The 25,989-nt window shown below is 46.0% G+C and overlaps 1 protein-coding gene across 2 annotated transcripts in view; it reads left to right on the forward strand.

Annotated features, from left to right (window-relative positions):
• The window catches only part of G6PC3 (glucose-6-phosphatase catalytic subunit 3), a 94,568-nt gene that overhangs the window by 28,819 nt on the left and 39,760 nt on the right, over window positions 1-25,989 (forward strand). For both annotated transcript variants that reach the window (XM_069237848.1, XM_069237849.1), the window contains exons 2-4: window positions 13,320-13,537; window positions 14,331-14,416; window positions 15,210-15,300. In XM_069237848.1, the coding sequence (XP_069093949.1) occupies window positions 13,320-13,537; window positions 14,331-14,416; window positions 15,210-15,300 (395 nt within the window). The remainder of the gene's footprint in view (window positions 1-13,319; window positions 13,538-14,330; window positions 14,417-15,209; window positions 15,301-25,989) is intronic.

The raw sequence follows: 25,989 nt of genomic DNA on the forward strand, positions 1-25,989 counted from the left end.
CGAGGGTGCAGGGGATGTACAGGAGCCTCCCCCCACCAGCAGCACCACCACTGTGCATCCGTCCGAGGGTGCAGGGGATGTGCAGGAGCCTCCCCCCACCAGCAGCACCACCACTGTGCAGCCGTCACATCCAGCGGATGCTATGTGATCCTGCCTCCATGGGCTGAGGTGCGGCCGGCCCCCTCCAGAGCCAGTGGGCAAGACACCTACCTGAGAGACTGTGGCCCATGACTCCCCAGGACCAAGCACAGGATATGTTACCCCATCCAGAACCAGTGGTCTTGTTTTATCTCCCAGCTGAGGTGCCCCCCCTGTCCCCCTGAGGTGCCTGCCTGTTTACCAAATTATTCCCCTGCATTGTTCTCTCTTTGTTGAAGCAGGTGATAAGTGTGACCTTGGAATTTGGCCTGTGGCCATGTGGCCCACGCAAATTGAGGACTGGGCTGTGTCCCTTTTTCTGTAAATATGTATATATCTATTATCTTGCCTAACTTATTATGTCTACTGTGTTAATCTTATTACATACACTTTGGCTAAATCGTTTTGTCCTTTCATTATTCAGCCGAGTTACGGGGTCAAATTGTTTCATGTGTACATCTGGTTGTGTGTATGGTGTGTGTTGTGCATGTGTGTGTCATTCTCTTTTTCCTCCCCCCTCCCTTGTGTGCTAGGCGGCTGTATTCACCGTCGTCGTCTTCTCCGGCATTGGTGTTCGTGGTGGAGCGGAACGTAGAATATCATCGGAAAGACATGCAGTTCTGGTTCCATGGTGGCGTGGTTCTTCCCTGTGTCTCCAATGGTGAGTCCTTTCCCTTCTGAGCTCAGATTCTGCCAGGCTTTTGATGTCGTTGGTACCGCCCCAGAAAAGGTGGCGGTTTCCTGTGTCTTAATATGGTGGGCGGAACATTGGCTTCCGCCTGGATGTTGGCGGCTACCGCCATGGTGGCTGTTGTGTTCTGCCCTGGCGGTCAGTGTGGTACATTGGCTGTCTTTCAGAGATCTTTCCGCCATGGTCATAATTTGGCGGTAGTCCCCCGTCAGCCTGTTGGCGGTATTACCACCACTTTATCACCGACCGTCAGGGTCGTAATGAGGGCCATAGTCTTTTCTTTTTGTGGATCCCTGAACCATTGCATGTTAGGTCATCACTGCTTTTTAGGTTTTGCCCGCACAGTGCTTGCATTGTGCTTGTGACATCTGTTGTATTTAATATACATCTTGAAAGGGTATTACATCCAGCCCTTGCTTTTCACTAGTTTGTGTGCTTGCCACACAAAAAATATTATTATTAGTCCCATAGGTGAAATCTGATGTATTTACCAGTGCTTTTTCTAAGAAGTAACCTATTTTTCCTATTTTTGTGGTTCAAAGTAACAAAAGGAATATTATAGTTAGTTAGACAATAGAATTAAAAAAGCCATAGAAATTTACTTTAAAAAACCAAAGGTTACAGGGCGCTCACATTTTAAACGATAGAAATTCACCTGTAGATTTATGTCAAGTAACTATAACTCGTGGCCTAAGGTAACTGTAACTCCTGTCCCTCCCCATTCACAGTTAAATCAAAAACACATATTACATTGATATTATCAATGATGTTATCAAAGATGTCATGAGAGCTGTAATTTTGGGGTAATTAGCAGTGCATGACGAGTGCGTGAGTTCTAGTTACCTTACGGCATGAGTTATAGTTTCTTGAGATAACTCTAACCATAATAGGTGAATTTCTATCGTTTAAAATGTGAGCCTAACTATAACGTCCCTGTAACCTTAATTTTTTTCAGTGAATTTCTATGTTTTTCTTAATGTAAAGTAATTTGATTTACTATTCAATTTAACCACTGTTGCGCATACCCTTTGGCATTGGCCTGCTGCCAGGCCTTGCAGCCAACTCCATATACCCATCCAACTACGCGCCACACACAGCCTTAGGTTGTGTGCAACAGAGGTTGGCTGCAGGGGCTGGCCTCTGGTTGGGTGGTTATAGGAGGTTGGCCACAACCCAAAGATTTTGCTGATAAAAATACTTCAATGCTCCATCAAAAAGAATGTTTAACATTCAAAATGCTAGTAAATAAACGGACACATCACCATGAGATAGGAGGATTTGAACCCTCAACCTACTGAGTGTCAGTCCAAGAGCTTTACAAGTAGGCCACAAGTGACTGCTATCCTGTGCATCCGAACATAGCTATAACATTCAAAGCAAACATTTTGATAGTGTGACACTTTAAAGTCATTGTTTATAGAGACCATTGCAATACCAATCCGTCTCTCTCTTCCATTTGTTGAAAAGAAATTCAAGCAGGGAAATTACCAGACACACCTCTACTACGACCCTTAACTTTCAGTGTGTATCTCTAAGACCTTAACCACTACACCACAGGCCATTACTGACTATGCCGTGTCCAGACTACGACATTCAATATTTTGCCGGAGAAAACAGACTTCAATGTTTCTTCACAAGAAATGTTTAACATTCAAAACGTGAGTAAATAAACAGACACACTGCCATGAGATACCAGGATTTGAACCTTCAACCTCCTGAGTGACAGTCCAAGAGCTTTACCAATAGCCCAGAGGTGCGTCCATTCTGCTGTGCATCATAACCTAAGTATAACATTCGAACCAAACATCCTGCTTGTTTGCCGCTGTGAAGTCACTCTATGGCGAGACCCTTGCTATTGTTATTGCAGTGGTCTCTCCATAGAATGACTTCAAAGTAGTACACAGGCAAGATGTTTGTGACAAGACCGCAGTGGGAGCGTAAAGGCCCCTGTGGTCCTAGCCGGCTCCCTGCATTCTGCAGGAGCCGGCATTGCTCCCACATCAAGGGGCTGCTTTAAATAGCAGCTCCCTGCTTGCGGGAGCAATGTTTGCATCCCTTTCCCTACACGCACATTAACGTGCACGGAAAGAGATGAAAACTCGGCTGTCACTATTTGGCAGCACCCGCTTGCTGAAAGCGGTTGTTTGCTTTGGCTTGGTGTGAGCTGTCACCCGGGCTGGGAGTCTGCAATGGGCCACCCTACATTAAGGCGTTGGAGCCCTAGGGAGAGGGTGGTCCCCGAGGCATGGAGGGCTGCCCACTCCTCCCGGAAACTAGGTCCTAACTCTAACCAGCTACTGGCAACCACCAGTAGGTAATTGTAGAAAAGTGCCCTCTTTCTTGGCATGGTTACCCCCATTTTCTGCCTGTTGTCAGTATGTTTGACTGTGTCTGCTGGGTTCCTGCTAACCAGAACCCCAGTAGTTTTGCTCTCTCCCCTAAATTATACCTTTTTCTTACCACATTTGGCATACTGATTCCTTCGGTTCTGACATCTTGTTTCTAAGGTTGGCAGGGAACTCTGGGAGCATCTGAATGGCCAGGCCAGGCAATTTACGTCTGAGCCCCCTCCTGGTAGATGCTTACCTGGTTTGGTGACCAATCCCCTCCCTTTCACGGCTATTTAGGGTCTCTCTCTTGGGTGGGTCTTCTGATTCGGTTTGAAAGATTCCAGCAGGACTCCTCTGCAACCTCTGCTTTGACTTCTGGCCACCAGGACCACGGCTGGAACGTCCAGGACCCGACAAGCTGCTTCCAAGAAGAAAGGACTCTTCAGCAACATTGTTTTCAGGGCTCTTGCCAGCTTTGCAACAGTTCCCTCGTGTGCATCCTCCGAAGACTGCAGCTCTTCAGCCTGAAGAAGGAATCTCCCTTAGAGTGAAGGAGTCACTCCCCTGCAACCACAGACACTTACAACAAGCGATGACAGGCTGTGTGGATCCCCTCTCCTGCTGAGCTGAGTGGATCCTGTATCACGGATGGTGGTCTGGAGCAGTCCTCGCTGCCAGCTGTCCAACTTTGGTGGAGTTAAGCCTTTGCCTTCCCACGCAGGACAGCACCCCTATGCACCACGTCTCTTGCAGCTGCCAAGGCTTGTGTGCATCTCTTGCAAGGGATCTTCAGGTGACGTGTAGCTTCAGCCCCCAGCACTCCATCCTGCAAAGCACAGCCTACTGCTTGGGCTCCTTCTGCGACTCCTGTGTTCCTGTCCTGTGGGTGCTGCCTTTGCTCCTGTGGACTCTCTGTGACGCTGAGGGTCCCCTGTGACTCCCCCCTCCTTGGATGAGTCCTCCTGGGCCTTCCTGGCCCCCAGCAGCACCTCTTTTCCACTAACCGTGAGTTTGCCTTTACCAAGGTTTGTTGGTGGAAATCGTGCACCAACACCCGTCCTCAATCTTCCATCTGGTGTGGGATATCTTCTACATCCATCTGGAACTCTTCTCCGGCTCCTGGGCTGCAGTGCTAACCTGTTCTTCAGTACCATCGACCAACTCCTGCATCCACAGCTGGGTGGGTAGTACCTCCTACTCCTCCTGGACTCCACTGTGACTGTTGGACTTGGTCCCCTCTCTCCACAGGCCTTCTTTCTTCGGGAATCCATTGTTGGTTTTCTGCCAGTCTTCTCTGGGTGTCTTCTTTTCCTCCTTTTGGTTGGTTTGGGGAAAATTGAGCGTATTACTCCTGCATTCCTGGTCGCTGTGGGCGCTTGGTGGTTCTCTAGTACTCCCAGCTCCCCTCTACACATTTTAATTACCTGGGAGGGGGTGCCTTATTCGCATTCCATTTTTTTAGTATATGGTTTGTGCTCCCCACACGGTCACTACTGGTCATTACTGTTTGCACTGTTTTCTAACCTTTGCTATGCCTATTTCTGATTGCTAGTGTATATATTTAGTGTATTAATTACCTCCTATGGGTGGGTCACCTGTTTAGTATTTTGTGGTGATTTGTGCCAACCAAAGTTCCTTTATTTTTGTACAACTGAGTGTTTTTTGCATGTGTGTAAGTGCTGTGTGACTACAGTGGTATTGCATGAGCTTTGCATGTCTCCTAGATATGCCTTGGCTGCTCATCCACAGCTACCTCTAGAGAGCCCGGCTTCTAGACACTGCCTACACTTCACTAAGAGGGGATCCGTGAACCTGGTATAAGGTGTAAGTACCATAGGTACCCACCACACACACCAGGCCAGCTTCCTGCATTGGTGGTGCAGCGGTGGAATAAGCACTTGCAATTATCTCACCACTCTGTCACTTGGTACTTTCTACTGGAAAGACCACTTACTAGCTAGTGATATACACAGACACCTAGTATCAGGACATAGTCTCTAGAGTTTGGGTAAAAGAAGGGTCTAGGCATAGCCCTTGCTCCAAACTTTGGTAAGAGAGACTAGAAGTTAGGGAGGTTAGGCACATCCTACAGCACTCTAACATGTCTTCAGTACCTAGCTCCTGTGAGAACATGGGTTCTCACTATGAGGACCTTACCTTTCAGGAACTGAGTGAAGTGTGTAAGAGTAGGAAACTGAAGACCGGGAGGAACCGTAGTAATAGTATACTCTAGGGACTTCTCCTCCAGGATGACCAGAATCAGTCTGCTAGTCAGGAGGAGGGGGGGGCAGGAGGTAGACTGTAATCCCCCAGTATTAGAGAGGAAAGATCTAGATGCAGAGGAGGGTCCCTCAGAGGTCCCTCAGAGGATCACAGGGTCCCTAGTAAGCCCTCTCGTGTAGCTGGGAACACTACAGGTAGTGGCAAAGGTAGCCATGCTAGTATGGTGGGTTCAATTCCTCTTCCTCTCCCCATAACAAAATGCCTTGGTGCTATGTCTGTAGGAACAAGGACCATAGGCCAGGAGACAGCTCCTGCTCTAAGAAAAGCACCAAACCACCAACCATTACAACCCCTATCTCTACCAACAGTGCCCCTAGTTACAGCAGTAGCAGTGGGGTCAGGCAGTAATAGCCATTCTAAGGTTGTAGCTAGGCTCACTTTAGGAAGTGTGGTGGGGGCTGGCTTAGTTAGGGAAACTACTGAGGCTGTTTTAGTCTCAGGTGGGGGCATTGATTTTGCCACCCTTGCTGCCTGCTCCCTTAATGTGAGGAAGTACAGGCAGCTGCCTTTTAAATGGGATTCAGACAGAGGCCTACAGGGACACAGGTGCCAGTGTCACTATGGAGACTGAAAAACTGGTGTCTCCTGAGCAATACCTACTTGGTCATCAGTATCACGTGACTGACGCCCACAACAACACTGTATGCCACCCATGGCAGTTGTTGATTTTCAGCTGAGGGGGGGGGGGGAAAGACAGTTGTAATGTCCACAGACTTACCTGTAGAGTTTCTCTTGGGGAATGACTTGGAGACTTCAGCTTGGGCTGAAGTGGAGTTGAAGGCCCATGCAGCCATGCTGGGCATCCCAGAACATATTTTTTCTTTGACCAGGGCTCAGGCCAAAAAGCAAAATGAAAAAGGGATCTTGGAGCCTGGAACAATGGCCCAAGATGCTCTCAAAGCTAAGGGTAGGAAAGGCAAAAAGTTGCCCCCATACCCCGCCCTCCTGTGAGGATTCCCCCTTTGAAGAGGAGGAATCCACTCCCTTGGTAGAACCTACACCTGAAGAGTTGAAAGCTGATACAGCTGAACTTGAAGGTGCCAGGGTGGCTGCCATGGAGGAGTTCAGTGGGGCACAGCACACCTGTCCCACACTGGAAGGGTTAAGACAGCAAAATATCCTTCAAGAAGCAGGGGATGTCAGTGGCTCCCACAAGGTGTATTGGGAGGACAACCTCTTATACTCAGAAGCAAGGGAACTCAAACATGGTGCCACCAGAAGGTTGGTAGTACCTCTGCAGTAGAGTTTTTGTTGAAACTTACACATGACACTCCCCTGGCAGGTCACTTGCGGCAAAGCAAGGCTTGGGACATGCTTGTCCCATACTTTCACTGGCCCCACAAGTCTGAAGATACAAAGGAGTTTAGTCGCTCCTGTGTCACCTGTCAAGCTAGTGGCAAGACAGGGGACACTCCAAAGCACCCCCCTCACTAATTCCACTACTAGTGGTTGGGGTTCCCTTTTGAAAGGGTTGGGGTAGACCCGCCCACTGCCTCTGAAAATGGTGTGTGTGTGTGTGTGTGTGTGTGTGTGTGTGTGTGTGTATATATATATATATATATATATATATATATATATATTTTTTTTTCCACTTAAAATACCAAAGGCTACAGGGACGTTATAGTTAGGTTCTGAATTTACTCGCACAAAACCGTAGAAATTCAGCAGTTAGAGTTATTTCAAGTAACTATAACTCACACCCTAAGGTAAGTATAACTCGTGCCCCTGACCTGCAAAATGTTTTTCAATAATATTTGACTGCTGATGGTTCATTGATCTTTTTATTGACGTTATAAAAGTTGTCATGAGTGCTGTAATATCTGGGGTAATTAGCAGTGCATGGCGAGGGCGTGAGTTATAGTTACAATAGGGTGTGAGTTATAGTTACGTGAAATAACTCTAACTGCTAAATTTCTGCAAGTAAATTCACAACCTAACTATAATGTCCCTGTAGCTCTTTGGGTTTTTTAGGTGAATTTCTGTATGTTTTTAGTAAAGTGTGTCAGTAGCTCTTTGAGTGACTTGGCCACAAAGGAACCTTTCCTACCCTTTTATCCAAGAAGAGTCCACAGTTTTGCCCAAAATATCTACCCAAGTGGAGTTCTTTCTGACTCCTTGGGTAAATGTTCAGTGTGTATTCTACACAACAGCTGTGTAATGGACCACAAGGAAACCTTGTGTGCGTTTTGGCAATATGATTGTTCCTGGAGCGTCTTTATCCAGAAATATGTGATGACATGATTCCTCCTATAGAGAGGCTAATGAGACTACAAAGACGTACATCTCCACCAAACCAAGGTCCTTCCTCTTATCTATAAAACGTAGTTGATTCTTTGTTTTGTGAGGATATCCTATTATTTTTTGGGCGGAGAGGAGCCATGTGCCATCCAACCCTTCGCACCTCGAGATATACAAATTTGGCTTTTCTTTAATTTCTCTTAAACTATTGAACTGATTTACACCAAAACAACAAAAAGTGTAATCTGTGTACCGAAAGCTACTTTTCTCCCAAATGTGGTGTAATTACGTCCAGTGGTTCGGGCTGTCGTCGTGTTCAAAGCTCCTCTGGAAATCAAGGTAGTAAATACACTTTTTTGACTCCCTTTTTCTTGGGCCCCCGCTTGACGGATCACCCTGAAACTTCCCATATACAACAAGATTCTTTTGCACACTTTTTTAGGGGAAATTTCATGAAGATTTGACAAAGATATTGGCAAGCCAAAAAACGCTTTATCAATGGAAACTAGGTCCTAACCATAACTACCCACTGGCGACTGCCAGTAGGTAAAATGTGTGTGTTTGTGTAATATGTATGTATGTGTGTGTATATATGTGTTTGTGTGTGTGTGTATATATATATATATATATATATATATATATATATATATATATCTATATATATATATATATAGATATATATATATATATATATATATATACACACACCAGAGGAAAACCGTTTAATTATTTAATAAAAATAAAATGCCCTTAGGGAAGGCCAACCCAAGGGCTGAACTGCCCCCAACACCCCCCTCCCAATACACAATCCCTGATGGCCTAGTGCTGTTTCCTCTCCATGGATCATGGCCGTGTGGTGATCTATAACAAGGAAAATGTGCCAGGAAGGCACCCATGGAAAAGGAAGACTCTTCCCCTTTCCATCAATGCCTCCCTCTCACCTGAGGAAGCCATTTTGGCCTTTCGTTCCCCACCGGGATGGGGGAGAGCTCACCTACTGGTGGGGAAAATTGACATCAGCATGCTTCGTGGCACGCTGACATCACAGAGGGGGTGGGGTTGGGCGGCAGAAGAGATTCCGCATCCCCCTGGGGTGCAAGGGGATAGAACCGGAGAATTCTTCTAAGCGCCCTCCCTGGTGACGGATAATGGCCGTCAGACGCACCAGGGAGGGTTGTGCGTGTGATGGCCATTGGCCGTCACACGCACTTAACAGGTTAAACATCCTGCCTATGTTAAAACATACTTTTTATACTATTTGGTGGATATGTGTGTTGTCAAAAATGAAACAACAATGGCCTAACGCCAGGGTCATCTTTAGCACTGCTGGTGACTGGTGTGACACACTACACCACTTCACTCTATGCCTCTCTTCTACTCTGCACCACTCTACTGTATGCAAGTGCATTCTTCCCCACTGTACTAAGCACCTCTACACTCTTTGCCACTGCACTATACAACAGTCCAGTCTAGGCCACTCCACTCTAATCTGCATGACTCCACTCTGCACCACTCCACCCTATGTCAGTCCACTCACTGCCACTCTACTCTGCAACATTGCACTCTATGCCACTGCTGCCTATACCAGTGCACTCAGGGCCACTACTCTATGCCACAACACTCTATCCTGCACTACTCCACTCTTCACCCTACTCTAAAACAATCCACTCCCGGGCACAGCACTGTATTCCACTATACTCCACTGTACCGCACTCTATTCTGCACCATTGCGCTTTATGCCACTACTCTATGCTATTGCACTCTACCCTGCATCACTCCACTCTTCCCTGCATCACTCCACTCTACACCACTTCACTCTGCTCTGAAACACTCTACTCCACGACACTGCACTCTACACCACACTACTCCACTCTGTGGTATTTCACACCACTGCACTCTACTCTGTGCCTCTTTACTCAGCACCACTCTACTCTAAACCACTGCACTCTATGCCAGTGCACTCAACACTACTTTAATCAAAACCAATACTCTGTATGCCTGTGCACACTATGCCACTCTATTATACTCTACGCCACTCTACTCTGAAAGACTGCACTCTCAGCCACAGCACTCTATGCCACTGTACACCTTTGCACTCTGCAGCTGCACTCTTTGCCCCTCTATTCTACTCTGCACCACTGTAAGTGCCACTCTACATTGCACCACTCTACTCTGTGCCACTGCACTTTGCAACACTCTACTCTGCAAGACTGCACTCTCTGCCACTGAACTGAATACCTCTCTACTGTGCATCACTGCACTCTACACCATTGTGCTCTACGTCACTACACTCTATGTGGCTTTATTCTACTCTGCACCACTGACCTCTGTACTCTACACTGGACCACTCTACTCTGCAGCACTCTACTCCATGCCACTGCACCCTACTCTGCACCACTCAACTCTAAACCATTCTACTGCACTCTGTGCCACTACATTCTACATCGCTCCATGCCACTCTATTCTGCACACTGTCACTCTAAACTGCACCACTGCACTCTACTCTACACCTCTGCACTCTTTCACCATTCCACTCTACCCTGAACAACTGCATTCTACACCACTTCACTCTACTCTGAAGCAATCTATTCTATGCCATTGTATTCTACACCACTGTACTCTACTCTGCACCACTCTACGCCACTGCATTCTGTGCCACATTACACTGCTAATCTGCACTCTTGGCCATGGCAAATTATGCCACTCTGCACCACTCTACACTGCACCACTAAACTGACACTCTATTGTGCAAGACTGCACTCTTCTCCACTGAACTCAACACCACTGCACTCTACACCATTGAGCTGTATGCCACTGCACTCTGCACCACTCTGTTCTACTCTACACAACTTCTCTCTGCACCACTCTACTCGGCACCAGTCTACTCTATGCTGCTGCACTCTGCACCACTCAGCTGTACGACACTACACTCTATGCACTACGCAATGCACTCTACTGCACTTTACGCCAATCTACTACGCACACTGTATTTTACACCACTTCAGGCCACTCTGACACTCCCCTCTATGATGCTCTACTCTATTAAACTCTATTCCACCCTGACACACTACTCAACTCTACAACACTCTACTCCATTCTGCCACTCTACTGTATGCCCCTCTACACCACTCTACTCTGCCACTCCAGTCTACCCAGTCCACTCTACATCAGCTGTTTTGTGCTGTTATCGCTCTCCCATTTTAATCTATGCCACTCCACTCCAGTGTACGCCACTCTGCTCTATGGCCCTCCACTCCACTGTTCTCCACTCCACTCTACTCTACATACTCCATTCTGTGCCACTCCACATCAATTTACTCTTCTTTACGCAACTCTACAACACTGTACTTCACTCTCTGCAACACCCTCTATGCCACTCCACTCTACATCACTCCCAACCACTCCTTGACATTCTGCTCCACGACACTATACTCCTCTTTGACACTCTAACCACTCAACTCTACTCCTTTCCACTCTACGACACTCTACTGCCTCCACCACATTCCACTTCACTCTGCTCCATGCCACTCAACTCTTCGCTACTCCATAACACTTCACTCTAGTACTTTACAACACTCCACTAGATGACACTCTCCTTTACCCCCCACAACTGTCATACATGTGGGTGGTGTGAACACACACAGGGCATTTAGGTACACTTAAGATACCATTCACAATGGATTTAGAGGGACGTTAGCTGGGCCAAATATGGGGTTCCAGTGTAGAGCACGTTTTAGAGGAGAAGCACATGTACTTTACTGCTGTTGAGCAGCAGTAGCGTGCCGAGTGCTTTAAGGCCACTAAATCCAAACATTCTAAAATTAAGGGACCGCAGCAAAAACGGAGGTATTTGTTTCATTGGACAAGAGGAATATTCAACACCAGATTAGAAGAGGAAGGGTTTCCTGTTAGGAGAATCCCTCTTCAGGTCTATTTCTGAGTAAACGGTAAGCCCCTGTTACATTGATTTAGTAATTCCATAGCTCCTTGTATCGGTATAATGTCAGAAATGAGGGGAAGTTGATAACTGTCCTGGACCGTAATAAAGGGTTCCACGAAGGTAACATCCTGGCTCTCGTGTGGCAACTGAGGAGCGCGATAGGCGCTGCGTTTGGGAAGGGGCAGAGATGCTGCGTCCCAGCGGGTACCACATCCACGTGCCAGTGAAACTTTCTGTGATCCGCGGGTCTAGCGCCAAACACAGCAGTTCTGTAGTTTGTGAGTCCTAGCCCAGCAGGCGATGAAACGGGTCCCCAAGGAGGAGTACTTTAGCTCTGAAATTTCGCATTGTTCAAGGGACATCTGACTAGCAATACTTGTTCACCTTGTTGAAGTAACTGGTAAACTGGCTTTCCAAACATACAATCTGACCCTTCAGTTACTCCAAGAAAAGGGATTCAGAGTTCATTATGGTAACCAGACTCAGACGAGTAACTAAGATAAGTGTTTTTTTTTTTTTTAAGAAAAGTTTCAGGCCGGTTGGGCAGCTTTAGTCTTTAGATGCTGTGTTGCCTTTGTTGTTCCCTCCTCGTCGCCATGTCGCCCAAGTTAAAGATTGTTGTTCTTGCTTCATCACCGGGATCAATCAGAAATATGAACACTTGATACTGATAGCACTGGTAATGGAGTGTTTAGACCATACATGAAACGGGTGACTATGGCGGAAGAAACCATATCTGTAGTACATATTCCCCCACCTCCCCACCATTAATGAGCAGGTGATCTGGAAGTAATTTGGTTTGCGTGTATCTGATATGTTATGTCTGTACTGGTATTTTTACCAGGGCTGTGAAAATAAATATGGACCAATAGTAGATTCAAACATCTACTACTACAAACCACATGCTATTACCATAGCAGAGGCAAGATGGCTACCTATTTTTAAAATTGTTTTTGATTAACCTTGCTCTGTATGCAGGCGAATCACTTGTACTGCAATACCGAATATTATAAAACAGTTTAGATGCCAACGGATGATGTACACAAAACATAAGGTAATACCGCTTAGAATGCTTATTTCAGAACTGTTGCAATAACCCCCCCCCCTTAAAAAAAAAAAACCAAGATGCAAGATGGAGACTTCTCATCAATATCACTAATTGTACTCTTGACCTTCACTGCAACAGATTCTGGGCTTATGTTATGAGATTGAGCACTGGTTCTCTTAAATACCTGTGTTTAGAATGAATGCACATAGTAGAGCAGTGCCTCATAGACACATATGCAGAAGTGTATAGTGTTGAGTGCTGTACGTTACCATTGTGGAGGGTGGCAAGAGGTGGCGTGAGCTGGTCGAGGGGTTGTCACCCGTAAGTCATGGCCGCTGCCGCAGTCCTCAATGGAAATAAACCGCATATTGCGCTCTGAGCATCAGCATGTGTACTATTTATTAAGCATGAACCTGACTACAGTACAGGCCGTGTTTAGTGCTGTTTCAGTTGTCAATCAACATTGCACAGGGGAAGGAATATTGTAAGCAAGCCACATAGCTCCATCAGCCCTTCCCTCTGGAGCGTGCCCGACTTCACACGGTTAAAAGTTTTGGGTGGCACCATAGAAAACCCCAGATAGGGCCGATGAATGAGGAGTTTGCTTGTGCTGGATTCTAACATCTCCTTGACGTCTCTGTTTGCATTTAGATGGAGGTGCTGCATGAAAACGGCATTGTCATGGCCGAGGTGCTCCAGGACAGGCTCTTGGGACTGGAGAAGTTCTGGCTGTGGGCTACACACCTAGGTGATCCTAAATCAGTCTTCATTGTGTTCTTCCCCATCGCATACTTTTTGGACCGGAAAGTCGGAGTGGCAGTGTTATGGATAGCCTTAATTTCAGAATGGTTGAATTTGGTGTTTAAATGGTAAGATGTGGACGTCAGTAGACCCCACTGATGGGGCCCAGCAGCTTGTAATTATGGGTTGATGCGTGTGAGCATAAGGCCTAAGAAAGAAGTGAAATAACAAATGCAGAGTTTAACTCAAGAGTATGGCTCCCGTCAGGCTGTAGTACTGGGGTAGTTTTTTTGGAAGTGTCGCACAGTTTTAGATACCACCTGCTGGAATTAGGAAGAACACAGGAAATGAGGGCATTGCAGTGAATAGGGTGAGGTGAGGATGGAGTGAGAGTGGCCCAGTTTTTTGCTGGTTTGCAGCTTTGCTGATTGCTTAGCAGGCAGGGACTGATCTTAGTGAGGGGGCAGGAGGTTGGGTGGTTAGTGGTGACAGAGGTTATGTCATTTCCTTTAAGGCTAGGTTGGCTCTGGGTGAGAGATGGAATTGCTGGTGCTCGTCGCCATCTCTATTTGAACCTATTCTGAGTTGGGCTATCTGATGTTTGTGTTGGGAATTCTTTCTGTAGGAATGGCTCAGATATGGGACAGGGTTTTAGAGTCCCTCATTTTGTCAATCTCTGTGCTTGCAAGTAGGCAACTGATTGGTGGGGATGTGTCTTCCTCGGAGGGACTGGCTGATGCTGTTGATAGCTGGGGTGACTGGCCTGTGAGTTGCTCCGTTCCCTCCCTCTCCTCGTGGTCGCAGAGAAGTGAGCTGCTTGTCAGTGGTGCATGGATATGAATCTCAGGAGGGATTATCTTGTGCAGGAAGGTAATTACTGATTGCTTGCAAGTTTCAGATTTTTTTTTAATCTTTCCTTAGGTTTTTGTTTGGAGAGCGACCCTACTGGTGGGTGCGTGAAAATGGCACACTCCGCCAGTTTCCTTCCACGTGTGAGTCGGGACCAGGTTAGTGATAGACTTAATCACTGTTCATCTAAGCGCAGATTGAAAACACATTTGAAAATGTGCAAACAATCCTTGTACGTGCACAACTGAAGCCTGCACAAATCCATGGTGATTCACTAGAACACGTGTGCAAGTGCATCCTGAAATGTGTAATCGCTACTATTAACTGGTCTGGTTTACACATTGAACTAAAATAGGGCCAGGATGTAGGGAACGCCACAATTGTACGCTTTCATGTCTTGTATTTACAAGCATATGTGCGCACCACAAGGGCAATCCTGTCTCTGGCATGCTGTTTTGCTCTGGTGTGGAACGGCTCACGTGCCTTATTAGCCTTGCTTAACAAAATGTATTTTTACATTCCAGCGAGGTAAAGCAAATTTTACGATCCTTTGTGAAATTGGGAGTATGTGCTGTTCAAAGCCTACCCTCTCAGTTTCAGCCTTCTTGAAAGAGGGCCCGTGGCCTGATGGCTCAGGCCACCATCTGTCCGTCCTCCACACAATCTTAGAGGCCCGTGGCTTCCGCAGAAGATGGAGCCACGCACTTCCCCAGAACCTGTACGATCTAGTTCGGGAGAGTCCCACAGTGCGGAGGCGTTCTACACAAGAAGAAGAATCTCAATGTTGGGAATACACATTCTCGCATGTTGCTTTGGGCTTCCTGCTTAAAAGAAGACTTTAAGGAAGAGAGGAGTATTAGAGTGAATATCCATCCAGTTCTACCTGTGTGTTATTTTGTCAGATGCCAGATGTTGTCACTCGTGACATTCCAACTTTGTGTCCTGTTGCAGGTAGCCCCTCTGGACATTGCATGATCACTGGAGCAGCCCTGTGGCCCCTTCTCATTGCTGCATCAAAATATGTTTCACAGCTCTCACAGAGGTACGTACTTCACAAGCCTTTAGTGTAGCAGTGACAACCCTATCCCCCATCTTTGATAAGCTTGCTCTTCTGTGTAAACAACTCTAGGCTCCCAGGAAAATATTGTTTTGACCAGTGAGACAAATACATTGTACTGCACTTGTCCTCTTCTTATGTTTACTATAATTCACCCTCTAGCTTCTCCTTTCCAGTCACTATAGCACGGTGCTACTCATATGGATGTTGTTGATCTCTGAAAGCCAGTTTCCCATTTTTAAGTGTTGCCTAAGACCGCCCATGCACTATCTGTTGCACGACATTGGGGTGTGTTACAGTGGGCGGCTTAGAGCCTTCCATTGTTTCCTTGTCACTCTCATTTGCTTGCTTGCTTCTTCGTTAGCTGTGTGGCCTTTCCTGCCTCCTGCTTGTTTGTCCTACCCCTGGAATATGAGCACATCGCTATGTCCTTCCACTGGCACATGTTTCTTTTTCTTTAAGTACTCAACAGGAATGCATGGGTTTTCCTTCTCCTCCGCGCTGTGTTTCTCTCTCACCTGTGTGCTTTCTTCCCACCAACTTTAAGTTGCTGTCATATGATTCCACTATCCTCACCCTGCATGTTTCTTCCACCCCTATGTTGCCTCCCCTATCCACTTTAAAAAACCCACCTCTGCCGCTGTGTTGCTTTTGCTAGAGTTCCTCCGGCCCACACCTCCCTTGTTACTGCCACTCCTGTGTTGCTTTATCCAGCCTCTTTAAAAAAAAAAAAAAAACACTTTCCCGTGTATGTGTGGGGGTGAATGTATGTATGTATGTGTTTGTGTGTGTGTGTTATATATATATATATGTTCGATGGCATGTGTAGCTGCAGATACACATGCTGTGCATATCCCGCCATCTAGTGTTGGGCTCGGAGTGTTACAAGTTGTTTTTCTTCGAAGAAGTCTTTTCGAGTCAAGAGATCGAGGGACTCCTCCCATTTCGGCTCCATTGCGCATGGGCATCAACTCCATCTTAGATTGTTTTCTTTCCGCCATCGGGTTCGGACGTGTTCCTCTTCGCAACGTTTATCGGTTCGGAAAGTTAGTTACATCTCGGAAAATTAGACGGTATTGTTTGCGTTCGGTATCGGGTTAGTTAACGCAGATCGACACCGAATTAAAGAAGAGCTCCGGTAGCCCTTCGGGGCTTCTACACCCCGGCGGGGCCTGGTCGGCCTGACCGCGTGCGTCTTCAAGGCTCATGGAACGGACCCTATTTCGCTTCTGCCCCGAATGCCATAACAAGTATCCATACACAGACCAACATCTGGTCTGTAATTTGTGTTTGTCCCCTGAACACAAAGAGGATACTTGCGAGGCCTGTCGGGCATTTTGGTGGAAGAAAACGCTACGGGACCGAAGAGCTCGAAGGCTTTAAATGGCATCAGCACCACCAGGACACCACGACGTTGAGGAAGAAGAAACTTTCTCCATTGCTGACTCGGACGAGCCCGAAATAGAGCAGATGCCAAAAACCGTGAGTAAACCAGCCCGGCCAAAACTTACGCCAAATTCATGAAGGCCCAGGGGACACCACTGCCGGCAGGCCAATGCTTAACCCGTAAAATCGGTGACCGTCCATCGGCACCGAAAAAGGGCACACACGTGTCGAAGTTATCCGACTCCGGTCAAGATACCGGCACAGAACATACTCTACACCGAGAACCTGGATCCGACCAGACTCGACACTGAGATACGTCTCAGAGATAAGTCGGCACCGAGAGATCGGAACACCGAAACCCAAAAAAGTGGCTTCTGAGCCAAAAAAGACGGTAGAAAAGTTTTGGTGCTGAAACATCCAGCTTCGGAGCCGAAAACAAGCTCCTACTCCAAAGAACAAGGCCTTTCAGCACAACTGCAAGGCCATAAATTTGGACAAGAGCTAGAAGCAGGGGAGCCAGATTATACACAAAGAAGGCTCCATATTCAAAAGGATACAGGGAAAATAAGAACTCTCCCTCCTATAAGAATGAAAAGGAAACTTGCTTTCCAAGACAAAGAAAAACAACCACAAGCAAAAGTGGCAAAAGCAGTAACTCCACCTCACTCTTCGCCACAACCATCACCACACCGCAACCGTCACCAATTGCAACACCCCCTATGATGCAATCTCCAACGCACACCGGGATGAGCCAGGATGACCCAGATGCATGGGATCTCTATGATACGCCTGTATCAGACAATAGTCCAGACTGCTACCCAGCAAGATCATCACCACCTGAAGACAGTACTGCCTACACGCAGGTGGTGTCCAGAGCAGCGGCTTTTCACAATGCGGCACTGCACGCTGAACCCATCGAGGATGACTTTTTATTTAATACTTTGTCGTCGACACACAGTCAGTACCAAAGTCTCCCAATGTTACCAGGGATGTTGAAACACGCAAAACAAGTATTTCAAGAACCCGTCAAAGGCAGAGCCATCACACCTAGGGTGGAGAAAAAGTACAAGCCTCCCCCTACAGACCCTGTGTACATCACACAACAACTGACACCTGACTCAGTAGTAGTGGGCGCAGCACGTAAAAGGGCTAATTCACACACCTCTGGAAATGCGCCACCACCCAACAAAAAAAGTCGAAAGTTTGATGCAGCGGGAAAAAGAGTTGCAGCACAAGCGGCCAATCAATGGCGCATTGCCAATTCACAAGCTTTATTGTCGAGATATGACAGAGCTCATTGGGATGAAATGCAGCATTTTATAGAACATCTGCCCAAGGAGTTCCAAAAGCGTGCACAACAAGTGGTGGAAGAGGGCCAAAGTATCTCGAACAACCAGATACGATCGGCAATGGATGCAGCGGACACAGCCGCAAGAACTGTGAATACAGCGGTCACTATTCGGAGACACGCATGGCTACGCACCTCCCGGTTTAAACCAGAGATCCAACAGGCTGTGCTTAATATGCCTTTTAATGGACAGCAGTTGTTTGGGCCAGAGGTGGACACAGCTATAGAGAAGGTGAAAAAGGACACTGATACGGCCAAGGCCATGGGCGCGCTCTACTCCCCACAGAGCAGAGGCACATTTAGGAAGACACAATTTAGAGGGGGGTTTCGGGCCCAAAGCACATAACCCTCAACCTCACAAACCAGACCAACATACCAGGGCCAATATCAAAGAGGAGGCTTTCGGGGACAATACAATGGCGGACAGTTCCCTAAAACTAGGGGAAAGTTCCAAAGCCCAAAGACCCCTCAAACTAAACAGTGACTTCAGTGTCACATAACACCAGTGGGGGGGGGGACTCACAGATTATTACCAGATTTGGGAGGAAATAACAACAGATTTGTGGGTCCTAGCCATTATCCAGCATGGTTATTGCATAGAATTCCTACAATTACCACCAAATGTGCCTCCAAGAACACACAACATGTCCAAACAGCACTTAGATCTATTACAAATAGAAGTCCAAGCGTTGTTACAAAAAGACGCAATAGAACTAGTACCCAACCATCAGAAAGGAACAGGTGTTTATTCCCTGTATTTTCTAATACCCAAAAAGGACAAAACTCTGAGACCCATCTTAGATCTCAGAACACTAAGGGGCTCATTGGGGCCGGGGATGCGGGAGCACCGCCAACAGGCTGGCGGTGCCCCGCAGGGCATTCTGACCGCGGCGGTTTGGCCGCGGTCAGACCAGGAAAACCGCCGGTTTTCCGCTGCCCTGGGAATCCCCCATGGCGGCGCAGCAAGGGGGATTCCGACCCCCTCACCGCCATCCTGTTCCTGGCGGTTCCGACCAGGAACAGGATGGCGGTGAGGGGTGTCGTGGGGCCCCTGGGGGCCCCTGCAGTGCCCATGCCAATGCCAATGGCATGGGCACTGCAGGGGCCCCCGTAAGAGGGCCCCACTGTGAATTCGCGACGGGTGCAACTGCACCCGTCGCACCTTCCCACTCCGCCGGCTGCATTCGGAGCCGGCTTCCTCGTGGGAAGGGGTTTCCCGCTGGGCTGGCGGGCGGCCTGCTGGCGGTCGCCCGCCAGCCCAGCGGGAAAGCCAGAATGGCCTCCGTGGTCTTTCGACCGCGGAGCGGCCATATGGCGGTTCCCTCCAGGCGGGCGGCTCCTGCCGCCCGCCGGGGTCTGAATGACCCCCTTAATCTTTACATCAAATCAGATCACTTTCACATGGTGACACTTCAAGACGTAATCCCCTTGCTCAAACAAAAGACTACATGTCAACTTTAGATCTCAAAGATGCGTACTTCCATATACCCATACATCCTTCACACAGGAAATACTTAAGGTTTGTAATCCAAGGAGTACATTACCAGTTCAAAGTGTTACCATTCGGGATAACAACAGCACCGAGGGTATTTACAAAATGCCTTGCAGTAGTAGCTGCACATATCAGAAGACAGCACATACATGTATTCCCGTATCTAGACGATTGATTAATCAAAACCAACACTCAGGAACAGTGTCTTTAACACACAAAATACGTCATAGAAACCCTTCACAAACTGGGTTTCGCACTAAACTACCAAAAATCACACCTACAGCCGTGTCAAATACAACAATACTTAGGAGCAACAATCAACACAAAAAAGGGATTGCCACTCCAAGTCCACAAAGGGTACAAGCATTCCAAAACGTAATACGAAGCATGCACCCAAACCAGAAGTATCAAGTAAAATTAGTGATGAAACTACTAGGCATGATGTCCTCATGCATAGCCATTGTCCCAAACGCAAGATTACACATGCGACCCTTACAACAGTGCCTAGCAACACAATGGACACAACACAGGGTCAACTTCAAGATCTAGTGTTGATAGACCGCCAAACACACACCTCGCTACAATGGTGGAATCATGTACATTTAAATCAAGGGCGGCCTTTCCAGGACCCAGTGCCTCAATACGTAATCACAACAGATGCTTCCATGGTAGGGTGGGGTGCACACCTCAACCAACACAGCATTCAGGGACAATGGGACATTCAGCAGAAACAACTTCATATAAATCAGCTAGAACTACTAGCAGTGTTTCTAGCGTTAAAAGCATTTCAACCGCTAATAGCCCACAAACACATTCTTGTCAAAACAGACAATATGACAACAATGTATTACTTAAACAAACAGGGAGGGGCACACTCATCACAACTGTGTCTCTTAGCACAGAAGATTTGGCATTGGGCGATTCACAATCACATTCGCCTAATAGCGCAATACATCCCAGGAATTCAAAACCAGTTAGCAGACAATCTCAGTCGAGATCACCAACAGATCCACGAATGGGAGATTCATCCCCAGATACTACAAACCTTCTTCCAAAACTGGGGAACACCGCAAATAGACCTATTCGCAACAAAAGAAAACGCAAAATGCCAAAACTTCGCATCCAGGTACCCACAGCCTCACTCCAAGGGCAATGCGTTATGGATGAGTTGGTCAGGGATATTTGCTTACGCTTTTCCCCCTCTCCCACTCATTCCGCATCTAGTAAACAAATTGAGTCAAAACAAACTCAAACTAATACTAATAGCACCAACTTGGGCACGACAACCTTGGTACACAACACTACTAGACCTGTCAGTAGTGCCTCATATCAAACTACCAAACAGACCAGATCTGTTAACTCAACACAAACAGCAGATCAGACATCCGAATCCAGCATCGCTCAATCTAGCAATCTGGCTCCTGAAATCTTAGAATTCGGACACCTAGACCTTACACAAGAATGTATGGAGGTCATCAAACAGGCTAGAAAACCTACTACAAGACATTGCTACGCAAATACATGGAAACTATTTGTTTATTACTGTCATAATAATCAAATTCAACCGTTACACGCGTCCGCTAAAGACATTGAAAGCTACTTACTACACTTACAAAAATCTAAGTTAGCTTTTTCATCCATTAAAATACATCTCACAGCAATTTCTGCTTATCTGCAAATTACAAATTCAACTTCACTATTTAGAATCCCAGTCATAAAAGCATTTATGGAGGGTCTAAAAAGGATCATTCCACCGAGAACACCACGAGTTCCTACATGGAACCTCAATATTGTATTAACGCGACTCATGGGTCCACCATTCGAACCCATGCACTCTTGTGAAATACAATGCTTAACTTGGAAAGTAGCCTTCCTAATAGCTATCACATCTCTCAGAAGAGTAAGTAAAATACAAGCCTTTACCATACAGGAACCCTTTATACAAATACACAAACATAAAGTGGTTCTAAGCACAAATCCCAAATTTTTGCCAAAAGTTATATCACCGTTCCACTTAAACCAAACTGTGGAACTCCCAGTGTTTTTTCCACAACCAGACTCTGTAGCTGAAAGAGCATTACATACATTAGACCTAATGTACTACATTGATTGAACCAAACAGTTTCGCAAAACAAAACAATTGTTTGTAGCTTACCAAAAACCTCATACAGGAAATCCAATATCCAAACAAGGCATTGCCAGATGGATAGTGAAATGTATTCAAACCTGTTATGTTAAAGCTAAGAGAGAACTGCCTATTACACCAAAGGCACACTCCACTAGTAAGAAAGGCGCCACAATGGCCTTTCTAGGAAATATACCAATGACAGAAATCTGTAAGGCAGCCACATGGTCTACGCCTCATACATTCACTAAACATTACTGCGTGGATGTGTTAACAACACAACAAGCCACAGTAGGACAAGCAGTACTAAGAACATTATTTCAAACAACTTCACCTCCTAAGGCTAAACCACCACTTTTGGGGAGATAACTGCTTACTAGTCTATGCACAGCATGTGTATCTGCAGCTACACATGCCATCAAACGGAAAATGTCACTTACCCAGTGTACATCTGTTCGTGGCATGAGACGCTGCAGATTCACATGCACCCTCCCACGTCCCCGGGAGCCTGTAGCCGTTATAAGTTGATTAAAATTAAACTTGTACATTTGTAAATATAATACTTTTAGTCACATTATGTACATACATACTTACTCCATTGCATGGGCACAATTACTATATAAACAACTCCTACCTCTGCGGGGAAAACAATCTAAGATGGAGTCGACGCCCATGCGCAATGGAGCCGAAATGGGAGGAGTCCCTCGATCTCGTGACTCGAAAAGACTTCTTCGAAGAAAAACAACTTGTAACACTCCGAGCCCAACACTAGATGGCGGGATATGCACAGCATGTGAATCTGCAGCGTCTCATGCCACGAACAGATGTACACTGGGTAAGTGACATTTTCCATACATATATATATATATAATCTTAGACCAGTAACTAAAAATAAAAAAAATGCTGCGCCAGTTTGTAGGTACATGCATGCATGCGTGGTGTGGGCACCTATATAATGTTACAGCCAGCCGCATCAAAAGATTTGCCATGCTTCACAGCATCAGGGACGTTGTGCCAAGTGGCCAAACCATTTGCAAAACCAATAGGTCCCAAAGTTCAGTCCTGTTGGCTTTGCCAATGCTTGGTTATATAATTTTGGCGCTCTCTGGTAACTAATAGGAGATGGAAATCTCACTCTCAAAAAAGTCATATCTGAGGCTTCGTCGGCCTGAACCTCCTTAGCATGTGTTTGTGTTTCTCAAGCTGTGCCAATACACCTTCTCAGGTGCGTAGTTATTTAAAGCAGTATCTATACACCTTGACTATTGAGAGAAATAATATTTTCCAATTTATGTTTCCTTTCCATGCAAAACAGATAAAGATACCATTCCTGTCATGACTCATAAAATATACTGATCTAACCATAATACCAACAGTTGACACCTTCTCTTTGCTATATTGTTTTTGGTGTAAAAAATATTTTGTTATTTATAACTTTTAACAAAAGCTCTGCTTGGCCGAACATCATGAGCATTTGTCTTTACTCCTTGAACTGAAAATGTAGTATAAGCCCTATAAAGGTTTGTCAGTGTTTAGATGATCGTGCCTTGTCCGAATGTGAAACCCAGACCCACCACTTCTGAGGTCATTGTGTGTGGGGCGCACATTATCAAAGTGAACTTCAATGAAGGTGGGGCAAGTTGACACTGTTTCGCCCCTAGCAACCATGTTTGGCAGACTGTTTAAACTTTGCAGAGATGTTAAATGTAGAATCGGGATGACCAGGTACATGGTTCCAGGATAACCACTAATTACGCAATTGTGTTCTGTTTAGGTCCATTGTGTTAACATATATTTTATGTTGCTATCATGAAAATATGTCATGGATTCTGTACTAAAGTTGGACACCCCCGGTTTAGAGGCCTCAACATAAATTAGAGGGTATTCAGAGGTTGCAGTTAGTTGACTTGCTCTGCCCTTGCTACCTCTTGTTCCAGTAGTCAAGAAAGTAGTGGGAGGAACAAAAAATAGAAAGAACTGACAAAAACAATAGATCTCTGGAATTATGCTGTAGGTGAGCACCAATTTGTGTGACAAGGTTGACCAAATTATGCGGCATAATGTAGCATAATTTTTGATAGCATTACTTCATTATTTTGAAATCTTTATACATCTTAACACTGTTCAGACAAAGATTTCATCTTGTTAATACCTGTTTGACAACCAAATACATAAATAAGCAGCTGAAAGAGGAACAGTTAACATTTTCGATGGGTAGTCCAACGTGTTCGAACACATATCACCACATTTTTAATAACTTTTGATCAGTTTGAGCTAGAATCAAATATAGCAGATTGTGGATTATGTGACAAGTGCCCCAAATCCTTAAATATGCAAACAGTGCTGCAGAATCATATAATCCCAGTGGCCCTAGATATATTGTGGGTTTACCAAGAACACTCAGAGGCTTGGAGCCTGTCCATTGCTGACCACTGTTTGGGTTTTCTGTCACTCTTGTTCGGATGCTTCTAATGTGATACGTTTTTGTCAGCCTTGTGTTTTTCCGTCCCAAGAAGCATCGCCTCTTTACCTATCTTTTCCACTGGCTGGCTTCGATGCCTACTCTGGCATGTTTTTACTTCTTTCTTTTTGTTTACACGCTTCATGATAGTGCACATGTTTTCCAGCTGTCTCCCTTGCGTACTTCACTCCCCCTCACCCCCTCATATTGCTCTTTCTCGCCAGTGCTTCTGGACCCCACCAGCGGTTTCCCTTTCCATTTTCTCTCCTTCTTGTACCTTCTTCCCTACACCAGTCTCCCTGGTCGATTCGCCCCGGCGCCTTCTCAACACACGCATCCATTATTTTTATCTTTTTTTACGCGCTTTTGCTCTCCATTTTAAAACGGCTCATTGGGGCTATTTTTATTGATAGATAAAAGAAGTGTCCTTTTGTAAGCGCACATGTAGCTATCGCTTTTGACGCTGTTGCCTTTTACACTAAAAACGGAAAATGCAATTCCCATCATCTTTGCATGCCCTGCAAGTGTCACTTTCAAGTGGCCAAACAACACTGCACTCTGGCGGCGAAAACTGTGGCATTATATACGAGACGGCTCCTTCCTTTTGGGCACAAGAGCGCTCAGTGTTTTATTGCTGCCTTCACGTCACCGTCGATCAAATTCAGATACCGAATTCAACAGATGAACGATGATTACACAGATTATCTTGCAGTAAACTCTCTTATCTGCAAATGGAAGCCTTTCGGGGAACTTAATTGAGGGTATCGAGTGTCTGCAAGGCAATTTGGTTGGCAGCAACAATATCGTACACAATGCAAGAGAGTAAGCAAAATGTAACAAAATAGTGGGTTGAACAATGGCGTACACAGAAAGCCATTTCATAGCAATATGTCCCTTCACGGACCAGTGACTAGTCGAAGTGTACATAAAATAGCTTTTCTAAATCGTGCACAAAGGATAGTCCACTTCCTCCAAGCAGTGGCCTGTGCTCATGATTTCCCCATAAGCTATTCTGATGTGCAGTGTTTTGTGCACGCTACTTATCAACAAACTATTTTGCAAAAGTGGTTATTACTGAAAGACCAAGTATCACAAGAGACACCTCCTCTACAGAGTGACACGTGCACTTCAGAGAAAATACTTCAAATGAACTCAAAGGCTACCTCACGCCAAGACCACCTTACATGCAGAATTCCCAAACCTTAACTCGGAGAACTTAAATCACCCCTGCCTCTTGGAGACTGGCATGTATTGTCCCAGTGTTTAAAAAGGGCGACCGAAATGATCCTAAGTCCTACCGCCCTATTTCTCTACTGGACTCTTCGGTGAAGATTCTGGGACGGATTATTTTAAGGCATCTGGAGTCCTGGATGATAGGGAATGATATCTTAAGCCGGGACCAGTATGGTTTTAGGGAAGGCCTTGGCACGCGAGATCAATGTCTCAACCTACTGATGCTGATCGGCAAATACACGCAGGCCAGGAAAGGTACGCTTTATCTTGCTTTTATGGATCTTAGCTGTGCCTTTGATAAGGTGAACTGGTCTATATTATGGGAAAGATTAAATCAGGGCTGGACCCTAATATTGTAGAGTTGCTCCGATATCTACATTCTGGGACGGTTGCAAATGTGAAGGTGGGGTCGAATGGGGAATGCTCAGAGGCCTTTAAGTTTTCAAGGGGTGTGCGCCAGGGGTGTGTTCTGGCTCCTACTTTGTTCCTTCTATATACAAATGGATTGTCTGATTTTCTGATGAAACATTGTAGGGATGTTCCAAAGGTGAATGGTACTGATATCCCTGTGCTAACATACGCGGATGACGCAGTCCTCATGGCCCATACTATGAATGGTCTCCGGGAAA

Source organism: Pleurodeles waltl, chromosome 6, assembly GCF_031143425.1.
Source record: "Pleurodeles waltl isolate 20211129_DDA chromosome 6, aPleWal1.hap1.20221129, whole genome shotgun sequence".
Taxonomy (NCBI): Eukaryota; Metazoa; Chordata; class Amphibia; order Caudata; family Salamandridae; genus Pleurodeles; species Pleurodeles waltl.